A 13,866-nucleotide genomic window follows, 5' to 3' on the forward strand; every position below is an offset into this window, starting at 1 on the left:
TACAAAACAAATTCTACTAATCTATTTTCAACCAGAGGGAAAAAAAAAGGGCGACTACTATTTACATAAGAACAAAAATTTACTAACCGTATAATTGAAAGTCCCCCCACCCAAAAAAAAAAAAAAAAAAAAAAAGATAAAACGAAAAAGAAGACTTGAAGCTATGTCATGGCTATCTAGCATCACCTCTACTGGGTAATGAAAGAGGTGAGGTTGAACGACCAGCTTCAAGATCAGCGTCTTTATCATCGCCGACCGATGACTGCATGCTCACTTTCTCATAATTGGACGATGTTGGATAAGAATGCAAATAATCCTCTAACTCACTACCACCAGCACCAACCTTTTTTTCATCATACGCATCTGGTGCTTCCACAGCCTCAGGCAGGGGCACTTCCCCTTCCAAGTACCTCACAACCTGCCTCATGGTGGGGCGTGCTTTCGGTGAATTGTAGGAACACATCAAGCCTAGTTTGAGCACAACAACAGCCTCGTGCTCATTGAACTCACCCCCAAACCTTGGATCTACAACCTCGAGAATTGCTCCTGCTCTCCACTTCTCCCACACCCAGTCCACCAGGAACAGCTCTTCAGGCAACGCTTTAGGCTCAATGGGTCTTCTTCCACAGGCCACTTCAAGCAACAAAGCGCCAAACGCATACACGTCTGAGCTGGTTGTCGGTTTGCCTGTGCGTGTTAGCTCCGGGGCTAGATAACCCAACGTGCCCACCACCGTGGTAGTGCTTGGATTGGAGCCGTGCTCATATAGTTTAGCAAGACCAAAGTCTCCAAGTCGTCCATTTAACTCAGAATCTACCAAAACATTCCCTGCCTTGATGTCTCTGTGAATTACAGTTTGTTCCCACTCTTCATGTAAATATAAAAGCCCTGCAGCCGCACCTTTGATGATTTTGAACCTTTGCTCCCAGCTCAGAATTGTTTCAGGATCATCAAAGAGGCACTTGTCCAAGCTTCCGTTGGGCATAAAATCATAGACAAGCAACAGATCGCCTCGCCGCCGGCACCATCCTAACAATTGAACTAAATTCCTATGACGAAGACGACCAATACTGGCAATCTCCGACATGAATTCTCGCAAACCCTGCTTTGATTCATGCGAAATTCTCTTAACAGCGACTTGGGTGTTCGAATTTGACAGAGTTCCTTTATAAACTCGACCGAACCCACCAAACCCAAGTAGCTCTTTGTCTCTGAAACCCCTTGTTGCTTTCTTGAGCTCCTGGTACGAAAATCTGTGTGGACCAACATCAAGCTCCCAGACTTCAACTCCATCAGCGTTCTTGATTTTTCTAACGAGGTAAACAGACAAACCAATACCCAGAATCATCAACAAAGAACCTGAAACAGAAACACCAATGATCGGGCCCAAATGATTCTCTTTAGGCCCTGGGAGTGCAGGGAGCTTATCTAAATTGAGGCTTTTAGCCTCTCCATTCATTTGAAAGCTCCAGCCCATGATATAATGCGAGCTGGCGAGCAAACCAGTTGAAGAAGAAAATCCTACATACATGGACTCTTGAAGAATTGATGAGAGGTCCACTTCAAAGGACAGAAGTGTATACCTTGGTTTCACAGATGAAGGTGAAAGCTTTACATCTAATCGATTATTTTGCGCATCATATTTAATCCATGCCTGAATTACCTGACCGCTCTGCAAATTAAGATCTTGCTTTGAGTTATTACCATCAAAATAAGCCGCCGGAACAGACTTGTTTGATACTAAGCTGTCGATGTCGATGCCAACATGGTTATCTTTGATGTCTCCGAACTCGAAGTCCTGTACAGTGTCAAACTCCACCGCGAGTATGTGGTTAGAGAAGTTGCCAACGTCGCTGGCGTTGAGTAGGCCAAGATAATTGCTTGGAAGGGCCCCCGGAAACTCTTTCGTGGGAGAGATTGTGAAGGCGAGGCCATGGCCGCCAAGAGTCGCATACTGGGGGACTATGGCGAAAGCAAAGGCGGTGGAGAAGGAGAAAGCTTTACCATTCGTGGAGTTCTTGAATTGGATTCGACGTGGGTAAAACGCGTGGCCAAGCACTCGCTGCGATTCGTTTGTTAGCCGTAGTATGCCATTGTCTTGGATCTCTGAGGCGCCATTCAAGCTCATGTTGCTGTCTGCACCTTTGAACCCGTTAAAGAAGAATTCGTCGAGCTGAGACCTTGCGGGGGTTGAGAGAACAAAGAAAATCCAGAAAAGTAGGAGTCTTTCTGCCATGGCTGAAATCAGAAATGAGCTGCGTGAACTTGAGGATGTGCAGGTGTGTTATGTTATATGGTGGGCGAGTTCTTGTGAAAAATATTTGAACTGTTTTGTTCACATTTTCCTTCGATTGGTTGGAGAGTAAGGAAAGGGAAGAGGGAAAGATAGCCGTATGTAGGGGGGGCGTGAGAAGAAAATCTGATTTCACCAAAGGGTTTGAGATTGTGATGGAAGGCAGCCCACCCCACCACCCTTCAGTCCACCGAACACTTGAGTAATTGAAACTCGGAAAATGCTATAGCCACCGTTATTAAACACCAATTTTGAATCCCTGGCATTTTTTCACTTTTTTTATTTTTCACTTGCTTGTGCATCCGCGTTTGACTTTCTCCTTCACACTTTCATTTTTCACCTCTACTTTCACTTCTTTTTTTTTTTTCCTTTTAATCCTCTGGACCTCTACACTCTCACTTTCATCCATTTCATTTTCCCCAAACCAATGCTGCTGCACTCGAACCCCGACACACAAGAGACAAACCAGTGCCCCCGATTGACTGCACCCAAACTCCGACGCACAAGATACCCATCTCCAACCGGCACAAGAGACACATTTCTAACGCCATTTGCTTTTCATTCGACCTCAAATTCGGGAAACAAAACCTCTGCATTTTATCTCCTTCACAATAGATTTCTCAATTTCCATATTTCATTTGGATTTTTTAATTTGAATTTTTTCTGAATCTATTATTTCGGTGGACCACTCTTGTTTATCACTGGTCTAGGTTTATCACAGTAGATTTCTTGATTAATGATTGTAATATTGTTCCCAACGACCTTGCATGCTGATCTCTGCTTGCGGCTAATTTTCTCAACGCAAAAAGAGGAACGTCTGGCAATTACCTTTTCTGTAATTGTTCATCAAGTTTCTCGACTAATCTATAATTTATTTGAATATTCATACAAAAGTGATGAAACTGCATAGGATTAGAAAAAATAATAATAATAAAGAAGAAGAAAGTGGAAGTGAAGGGAGAAAGTCAAATGCGGGAAGCAAGTGAAAAATTAAAAAAGTTAAAGAAATGCCATAGTGGAGTGCGACGTGTAGCGGGACTCAAAATTGGTATCTAATAACGGTGGTATAACATTTTTCTTGAAACTCACCCACCGGGTTTGAACCTTTGATTGAACCCAGGAAAAAATTTATTTAGAAGTATTTATAAATAAAAAATTTTAGAGATAAACTTCATACTTTTATACATTATTTAAAAATATATAATTTTATTATTTTATTTTTATATTTTATGAAATATAATAAAAAAAAATTATATATTTTTAAAATAATGTGTAAAATATAAGACTTTTATGTAGCACAATTCTTTGTAAATTTATAATGATTTCCCGGTACTTTATTTTCTATTATTGATCGATATTAATTTCCATTCTTATTTTAATCTTTCTTGACATTTTAACTACTGTTGCTTCAGAAAAAAGCTGCTTAATATAATTTTGTAATATTTTAAAATTATTTTTATTATAAAATAGATATAATATATTATATAAAATTATATTAATTTATAAATTTTTTTTTATAATTGCAACACTTCTTCTAAAAATATAATATTAGTAAGTGGTAAGTTGATATATACACCCTGTTCTTAAACAAAACAAGACAAAAAAAAAAAATCTTAAGCGTCACAAGTTTACCCACGATTACAACATGTCATATGTCCCCTTCACCGTCCGACCTTAAATAAAAAAAGATCACGTGTTAGTAATTTTTATAGTATTTACTTGCATAGAATGAAACACGTTTTTTGTTCTTCCGAATTGATTTTTACTGGCCAAACTTCAAAGAACAGTCGTCCCCCTATTTTTTTTTTTTTTGTTCATAGATGGTATATATAATACTAAGAGGAGGGGGGAGGGGAGGCGGAATATGTTAATTATTTTTAGAGTAATGTTATATATAATTGTGGAGTACGCAAGTGTCGTACAATTATTTAAAAAAAAAGTTAAGTTCACTATTAAAAAATTATTATATGTGGGTTTCGTATTTATTTATTTTTTTCAAAGTGATTGTATAGTACTTGTGCACTTACGACTGCAACTATCATTGTGCGTTTGTGTACTCACTACTGTAACTATTATTTCTCTTATTTTTATTAGTAATTCTACCTACAATCGTAAAATACGTAATCATTTTAAAAAAGAGTAGGGTCTACTATTAAAAAATTAATTTTTTTCATATAGGTCCCATATTTTATTTATTTTTTTTAAAACGATTACGCAATAGTTGTACAATTCACAGTTATAAATATCTTGTTTTCTATTTTTATAAGCAGGAAATGTTAAAATCTGATACTTCTGGAATACCTATAATCTAATCTCCATCTATTAAGGTTAATGACTTATGATCATGCATTTTGGATTCTTTGCCATCTGCTTCAAGAACTGAAACAGGGGAAAATGGAGTACGTACCATACATACAACAAAAATATTGCAAATATAATAAGCCGAGAGATACATACGGTTCAAATTGGTTTTTGTAGAATAAAAAATAAACGATGAAATGGTTATAATTAAAAATAAATAAAAATTGATGAACTCGAATTAAAAGCGATGTATCCTTTCTCTCCTTTAATCCGAGTATTTGATTTGGAGCAATGGATATCCAGATTCCGACTGGAGGCAAATCTTGATGTCCCCGAACCCAAACCGCTTAGATGAGGATCAAATGGTCGAATTTTTCTCCTTTCGAGCGTTGCATTAATTGCCACTGTTTGTAGTTGCTTTATAATTAATTTCCATATTCACCATTTTGCTTCTTCTTTTCTTTTTTTCTGATAAGTTAACTGTTTCCTGAATGATGTGATGGGCCTAATTATAATAAAAAAAATAGTAATGGGACGGCTTCAAAACCTTAGCTTTGCAGGCCCAAACCCAATCAACAACTAGAATTAATTTCTTGTCGATCTCAAGCTGATCTCAGCATCATAGTCAAACTCGGTCTTATGAATTCTGCAAGTTCGTTCATAGATGCTGATTGATATATATCGACGGGCACTGCTATGGGTCCCGAATTCGGGACCCATTTTGTGTCCCGAATAGGCTTTTTATTTTTTTTATTTTTTTGTTTTTTTGTTTTTATGTATTTTTTTAATCATCATAAATATTTTAAAAAAAATAAAAAAAATTACAACATCATTAAAAAATATTTTTTTAATCATTCAGTAAATAAAAAATAAAAAAAAAACAAAAAAAACATTCGGGACACATTTTGGGTCCTGAATTCGGGACCCAAAGCATTTCCCTATATCGACATATCACTTCCACAAATTAAGCAATTTTGTCTTCCACATCACTTCCACAAATTCTTACACAAATTAGGCCACTTTGTCTTCCACAATAACCTATCACTTCCACAAATCCTTCACAATTCAAGCATCAACTAATTCTTTGTATCTATTTATTTCATCATTTGTGGAATGTAAATGAAGTGTAATAGAAATATCATTTTCTCAATTCTTAACATGGTATCAGAGCAAACTAGTCCTCTACCTCAGGTTCCCATGATCTTTTTCTCAAACCCTTCTTCCTCTATATACCTCCTCCATCCCTCCGACTCTCCTAGCCTCATCCTTGTTTCTGGTCTTCTCACTAGCGACAATTTCTCCAAATGAGAAAAAGTCATGACTCGTGCAATTAATGCCAAAAACAAACTCGTTTTTTATGGCATTCTTACTCCACTCGAATCCACCTCTACCGATTATACCCAATGGAACCAAACAAAAGATATAGTTCTTATCTGGCTCCTTAATTCCATTAGCCCTTCCATAGTCAACTCCCTTGAATTCCATACTGATCCTCGAGCAGTGTGGTTTGATCTTCAATCACGTTTTTGTCATGACAATAATGCTAGAATTTACCATCTCAAGTGTGAGTTATCCTCCCTGCAGTAACGCAATCACTATGTCCATGAATATAACAACCAAATCAAGCAACTTTGGGATGAACTCGATCACTTACAAATAACCAATGACCTCAAAAAATTGAAACAACAAGCTGAAGATGAGAGAGTTTACCAGTTTTACTTGGCCTCAATGACTCTTTTTCCCAACTTAGAACACAAATTCTACCTATGGAGTCCCTTCCACCTATTACCAAAATATTTTCCATTCTTTTTCAGAAAGAACATCAGCGCCTCCTCCATGTTAGGCCACCATCGTCGGAAACCCACATATTTGTCGTTCACTCCGGTGAACCCATGAAAGGTCCCACCGAATGCGGCAAAAATGGTCACTCCTGTGACCGTTGCTGGCGCATTATCAGATACCCAGTAAGACACGAACCTCGCGGCAGACAGCGGTCATCCCTTGTCAACAAACCACACACTAGTTTGTTGCCGATGGCTCACCAAGCCTCCACTTCCTCCCCAATCCCTAGTTTGGCGCTAGACCTCTATCAAAAGCTTCTTGATTTGCTCAAACCGACCAGTGCCAACTTCGTGGGTAATGTCTCATCTTCCTCTCTCTTTGATAGTTGCTGTGACTAGGTGGTGGATAGTGGTGCCACTAATCACCTATGCCATGACTGAAGTCTCTTCTTCTCATGACCAAATGGTCACTTTACCTAATGGCCACATGATTAAAATCGAGGGTATCGACACATGTACAATAGCCGAACACCTCACTTTACACAATGTTCTTTTTGTCCCTAAATTTCTTTTTAATCTCCTTTTTGTCCCTAAGCTCACCAATACTACTTCTTGCATTGTTCTTTTTCCTATTCTACTGTTTTTTTTTAGGACCCGCACTCGACAAGGCTGATTGAGGCAGGTGAACTTTGCAATGGACTTTATATGTACACCCACCATGGCTCTTTCTACACAGACCACTGCTAATAAGATTTTATGGCACCAACGCCTAGGTCATCTTCCCGCTTAGTTATTCCTAACCTTTTCAATAATCTCCATGTTATCTCTGATTGTGATATTTGTGATCGTTCTAAACACACTAGGCTACATTTTCCCTTTCATGCTAATAAAAGTGTTATGGCTTTAAATAGAATTTTTTGCGATATATAGGGTGGTTATCATATTTCTTCTATTTGTGGTGCACATTATTTTCTTACCTTTTTTTACGATTTGTCTCGCACCACTTGGATCTATCTCATACGCTATAAATTCGAAGCATACACTAACCTCATGCATGTTTTTGCTCTTATCCCAAATCAGTTCAACACCACGGTTAAAATTATTCGAACTGACAATGGCCAATAATTTCTTTCTCACAAATTTCAACATTATCTCCACAATAACGACATCATTCATGAACGTACCTGTATTGAAACTCCACAATGAAACGGTGTTGTGGAACGTAAACATCAGCATCTCTTAAATGTTGCTCGTAGTCTACAATTTCAAGCTCACTTACCTTTAAAATTTTGGGGTGAGTATGTCATCATCGCTACTTATCTCTTAATAAATCTCCTTTTAAACTTCTCTTTGATATCCCACCAAATTATGACCACCTACGAGTGTTTGGTTGTCTTTGTTATGCCCAAACTCTCCATGCTTCCCGTGACAAATTTTCTCCCCGTGCATCTATGTGTTTTTTTCTCGGTTATCCTAACACTTATAAAGCATACAAAGTCTACAATCTAGACACTCAAATCGTTTTTTATTCCCGTGATATCACATTTCATGAACATCAGTTTCCTTTCTAGGACATTCATCATCCTTCACCCACATCTCTACCTATCATTCCTCTCCCCATTCTTGAACTCGTCTTACCATCACCTCCTTCTACTACTATTTCCGAATATTTTCCCTCCCCTCCTCCTTTTCCTCATACTCGTCCTTGTCGCACCACTACTCGACCCTCATATCTTCAGGACTATATATGCTCGATCATACATATCGAGCCCACTGCATCTTCACTCATTACATCAACCTTAGGTACTGCTCACATTTTATCTACTTTTCTTTCTTATTCTCGTTTCTCATCCTTTCATCTTATTTTTTTAAATGCTCTCATTGTTTCTGTTAACCCTTCTTGTTATTTCGCTGCTATTCGTCAGGCCCATTGGTGAGACACTATGTCTATTGAACTTCATGCTCTTGAAAATAATTCCACTTGGACGCTTGAGCCTCTCCCTCCTGACAAGAAACCCATTGGTTGAAAATGGATGTTCAAAACTAAACTCAATACGAATGGCTCTATCGAAAGATACAAAACTCGGCTCGTCGCCAAAGGCTATTCTCAAGTTGAAGGCATTGACTATCATGAGACTTTTGCTTTCGTTGCCAAGATGACTATTGTTCGGTGTTTATTGGTTGTCATTGCTTCTCGACAATGGATCATCCACCAACTTGATGTTAATAACGCCTTCTTATATGGCGACCTTGATGAGGAAGTCTACATGACCCCCCTTCCTGGTTATTGTTTGAAAGAAGACACTCGTGTTTATCACCTACGCAAATCCCTCTACGGCCTTAAACAAGCTTTCAGCAACTAATTTTTTAAACTAACTATTGTGCTTCTTGATGCAGGTTTTTCTCAATCTCGGGCAGATTATTTTTTATTTACCTTGGTTACTTCTTCCAGTATCACTCTTGTTCTTATTTATGTTGACGATATTTTGGTCGCTGGCAATGATCACTCACAAATTGAGAACTTCAAAAGTGTTCTCTCCACACACTTTAAAACGAAAGATCTCTGTCCTTTCAAATATTTTCTTGGTCTAGAAGTTGATCGCTCACCCCAAGACATATTTCTCAACCAACGCAAATATGCGCTTGACATCTTATCTAATAGTGGTCAACTTGGTGCTCAAACTGCATCATTTCTCATGGAACAAAACCTGAAGCTCACCAATCACGACGACACTCTCCTTCCCGATCCTTGTACTTATCAACGACTTGTTGGCCGTCTCATATATCTTACTATCACCCGTCTTGATATTATCTTTGCTGTGAACATTCTCAGTCAATTCATGCACGCTCCTCGTGCCCCTCACATGTAGGCTGCCACTCGAGTTTTTCGCTACATCAAAGGCAATCCTGGGCAAGACATTTTTTCCCTTCCTCCAACACTCTCCATGTTACTGCCTACACTGATTCCGATTGGACCAGTTGCCCCACTACTCGTCAATCCACATCCAGCTACTTTGTTCAGATTGACACCTGTCCTATTTCTTGGCACACAAAAAAACAAACCACAGTAGCCCATTCATCCGTTAAAGCTGAATACCGCGCCATGACTGTTACCACTTGCGAACTTACTTGGTTGAAACAGCTCATCACTGATCTTGGTGTCTCTCACTTTGAACATATCAGCCTATATTATGATAATCAATCTGCTCTACACATCGCTCACAATCACGTGTTTCATGAGTAAACTAAACATATTGAAATTGATTGTCATATCGTTCGTGATAAAATTCGGTCTGGACTTCTTACCGCTATTCATACTTCCTTTCATGAGCTAGTTGCTAACATCTTGACCAAAGCATTAGGCCAGGATCTCTTTCACCATTTTCTCTGCAAGTTGGGCATTACGAATCTCGATGCGCCAACTTGAGGGGGAGTATCGACATATAACTTGCATAAATCCTTCCACAAATCAAGCCACTTTGTCTTCCACATCATCTCCACAAATCCTTCCACAAATTAATCAACTTTGTCTTCCACATCACTTCCACAAATCCTTGTACAAATTAAGCCACTTTGTCTTCCACAATACCATATCACTTTCACAAATTAAGCCACTTTGTCTTCTACAATACCATATCACTTCCACAAATCCTTCCACAATTCAAGCATCCACTAATTCTTTACATCTATTTATTTCATCATTTGTGAAATGTAAATGAAGTGTAATAAAAATATCATTCTCTCAATTCTTAACAGTATATTTACATTCGAACAAAGAAATACGAAACCAAAGAAAGGGAAGTATTGTCACTGCTTCCAACCCCCTCGTTTCTACATACCATCATCTCTACTGTGAACTCAAATTTGTGGGGGTTAAACCAGATTCAATATCAGCATCACCATCACTACCGTCCGAAGTCCACGTGCTGCCCTTTCGAGAATTCGAAAAAGACGTGGTCGGAAAAGATCGCACATAATCCTCAAACTCAACACCACGACCAGAAGTACTACCATTTCTCCCATAAGGAACTGCCACCTCCTCCTGCAGCGCCAACTCCCCCTCCAGGTACCTAACCAACAACCGCATCGTGGGGCGTGCCTCGGGCGTATCATTCGAACACATTAATCCCAGTTTGAGCACCAAAACTGCCTCAACCTCATCGAACTTACCCTCCAACCTTGAATCTACAACATCAAGTATTGCTCCTTCCCTCCACTTCTCCCACACCCATTCCACCAACACGAGCTCCTCTGGGGATGCTTTGGAATCTATGGGCCTTCTACCACATACCACTTCTAGCATCAAAGCACCGAAGGCAAACACATCCGAGCTGGTTGTAGGCTTGCCTATGCGCGTCAGCTCAGGTGCCAAATAACCCAGCGTGCCCACCACCCTTGTAGTGATTGGGTTGGAACCGTGCTCGTATAGTTTTGCAAGACCGAAATCACTCAGCTTTCCGTTAAAGTCAGAATCCAGTAAAACATTTCCCGCCTTGATGTCTCTGTGAACCACAGCCTGTTCCCACTCATCATGTAAGTATTGAAGCCCTGAAGCCACTCCTTTGATGATCTGGAACCTTTGATCCCAACTGAGGATTGTTTTAGGCACATCAAAGAGATGCTTATCCAAGCTTCCGTTAGGCATAAAATCATAAACAAGCAGTAGATCGCCTTCCCGACGACACCAACCCAATAATTGAACCAGGTTTCTATGGCGAAGACGACCAATACTACCAACTTCGGACACGAATTCTTGCAAGCCCTGTCTTGAATCGTGGGAAATACGCTTAACAGCAACTTGGGTGTTTGAGTTTGGCAGAGTTCCTTTATAAACTCGACCGAACCCACCGAACCCAAGTAGCTCTGTGTCGCTGAAACTCCTCGTTGCTTTCTTCAGCTCCTTGTAAGAAAATCTATGCGGACCAACATCATGCTCCCAGGCTTCTACCGCGTCAGACTTCTTGATTTTCTTGAATATGTAAAAGGCCAAAGCGGTCCCCAGAATCACAGCCAAGGCACCTGAAACTGAGACAGCAATTATTATTTTTGTGTGATTATTTTTGGTCCCAGGAAACGTGGGAAGCTTAGGGAGTTTATCCAAATAGAGACTTTTAGCCTCGTCATTCACGTTGAAGCTCCAACCCAAAATATAATGCTGGCTAGCGGATGAACCAGTTGAAGCAGAAAAACCGACATACATAGATTCTTGAAGAATTTCTGAGAGGTTCTTTTTAATGGATAGAAGTATTGACTTGGGTTTAGCAGACTCCAGCGAAACCTTTACATCTAGTTGATTTATTCGCGAGTTGTATTCGATCCATGCTTGAATTACCTGACCCCTCTTCAAGTTGATGGAAACATTGTTGGTATCACTACCCTTAAATTGCACGACGGGAACAGACGTGATCGATGCTACGCTATTGATGTCGATCCCAACATGATTGTCGTCGACGTCTCTGGACTCCAAGTCCTTGACAGTGTCAAATTCTACCGCAACCACGTGGTTTGCGAAGTTCCCATCATTGGTGGCGTTGAATAGGCCAAGATAAGGCCCTGGAAGAGTCCCAGGAAGATCTTTTGTTGGAGAGATTGTGAAAGCGAGGCCACTGCCGCCTTGTTTCCCACTCTGGTCGATTATAGCAAAAGCGAACGAGGTGGAGAAGGAATTTACTTGGCCGCTGGAGTTCTTGAATTGGATTGGATAAGAATAAAACGCATGGCCGACAGCATGGAGAGAGTCGTTTGTCAGCCTAAGCAAGCCGTTTCTCTCAATTGCAGCAACGCCGTGTAAGCTCACGTTGTTGCTTGCAGCATTGAACCCATCGCTAAACCCTCTCAACAAGGGTGCACCATTGTCTAAATCAGGCTTTACTGGGTAAAGAAGTAGATGGAAAACCAAGAGAGAGATTAGTTTTTCTGCCATGTGTGAGGGAAAAGAGAACTGAGTTTTGAGAAGCAGAGGAATTACAGGGTATTAAATTGATACTAAAACCGTGTGGGTAGGTGTGGGAGCGTTGGAAGAAGAGGAACTGAGTTTTGTTTTTGTTGTTGTTGGGCGAACATGAAGGGGTGGAAGAAAGTAAAGGATTTTCTGTACTCGGTGTTGTGTTGCTATTCAAGCAGTAATTTTTCCGAGGACTCGCACGGGAAATTCAGCTTATGGTTAAAATTTAAAAGCACTTTTATCGTAATTCTTACATCAATCACCATATTTATTTTTATTTTTTTTAAATATTTTATTAAATTAAAAGAATTTTCATCATTCATACAATATATATATATATATAATAAGTGAAAAAAAAATATATGTATGATATATGATATTAAAATATGAGAAATTTTATTTACAGTCTTCAAGTGGGGACTGCATGTGCAGGCATATTATTAAATAAGAAAAAATATTATTTTAGGAGGGATAATTTTATAATTTTAAAAAATTTTAAAATTAAAATAATTTAGACCTGTACATACAATCTCTAAGTAGAGACTGTACCTATCATTGCTCTTAAAATAATGAGTAAAAATTTTCAATTTAAACAGGAAGCCACAACTGCAAAACAAACAAGGAAAACTTGTGCTTTTTACGAAGCTGAGTAAATGCAGAGCAACTGCTCGCTGGAATGTACTCTTTAACACTTTTAACAGAAAGAAATCATATACATAAATCAGATTCAGATGGTGGACTACAGCTTGCAGTTACATTATGTCATTATGTTCTCCAACAACCTTAAGTCACCCACTCTTTTAATTTTTTCCTTAGCCAAACACGTTTTCCTTTACTAATTAAGTAGCAAGAACAGGACCCTTCATAAATAATTGTTTTTCGGAAAACACTTTTATGCCCATTTTGTTTGACACTTTTATTTAACTGTTGGTCAATTTTTTTTTTAATAATTAAAAAAATAATTTTAAATATATTAATATATATTTTTATTTTTTAAATATATTTAAATATATTTAAAAAATATAAAAAAAAAAATTTACTACCCAGCGGTCAGGGCGGTATAGTAGCCGCACCCTTTGTTTTCCTTTTCTATATATTTAGTAACAAAAAATCTACTCAACCTCTTACTATTCATACAACCTCCACACTCCACATTATTTTTAATTTTTATTTTTTTTCTTTTATTAAATATTTATTATATAAATAATGAATAAAAAATTTAAAATAATTTAAAAAGAATAAACTCAAAAAAAAATTTTAAAAAAAATATTAAAAATTTAAAAAATTTAAAAAAGTGTAGAGTGTGGTGGAGGTTGTGTAGCAAAGCTCATTTAGTAATTATAGTCTGTATACTATCGATTTGACAGAACACGTTTTTTTCTTTTGCCAAAAAAAAAAAAAAAAGGATAATGTTGGAGCTCCCGTTGGAGCTCTAGTGTATTTTTTTATGTGTATTTTTTAATTTTTTTTTATATAGATGTTTTTAATAATTTTAAATATTTTTAAAAAATAAAAAAATTTATCATATTATTAAATAATACTTGCTT

At 38.2% G+C, this 13,866-nt stretch overlaps 2 protein-coding genes across 2 annotated transcripts; both read right to left on the reverse strand.

Annotated features, from left to right (window-relative positions):
- On the reverse strand, window positions 1-2,594 carry LOC108986380 (L-type lectin-domain containing receptor kinase S.4-like). Its single transcript, XM_018958997.2, has one exon. It carries the CDS (start codon window positions 2,234-2,236, stop codon window positions 173-175), a length of 2,064 nt encoding a protein of 687 aa, XP_018814542.1. The 5' UTR covers window positions 2,237-2,594; the 3' UTR covers window positions 1-172.
- Window positions 2,595-9,844: 7,250 nt separating this feature from the next.
- Window positions 9,845-12,431, reverse strand: LOC108986307 (L-type lectin-domain containing receptor kinase S.4-like). The gene has a single exon (XM_018958886.2). It carries the CDS (start codon window positions 12,296-12,298, stop codon window positions 10,223-10,225), a length of 2,076 nt encoding a protein of 691 aa, XP_018814431.1. The 5' UTR covers window positions 12,299-12,431; the 3' UTR covers window positions 9,845-10,222.
- Between the last annotated feature and the right edge of the window lie 1,435 nt (window positions 12,432-13,866).

The sequence above is a fragment of the Juglans regia genome, chromosome 7, assembly GCF_001411555.2.
Source record: "Juglans regia cultivar Chandler chromosome 7, Walnut 2.0, whole genome shotgun sequence".
In the NCBI taxonomy this organism is placed as follows: domain Eukaryota; kingdom Viridiplantae; phylum Streptophyta; class Magnoliopsida; order Fagales; family Juglandaceae; genus Juglans; species Juglans regia.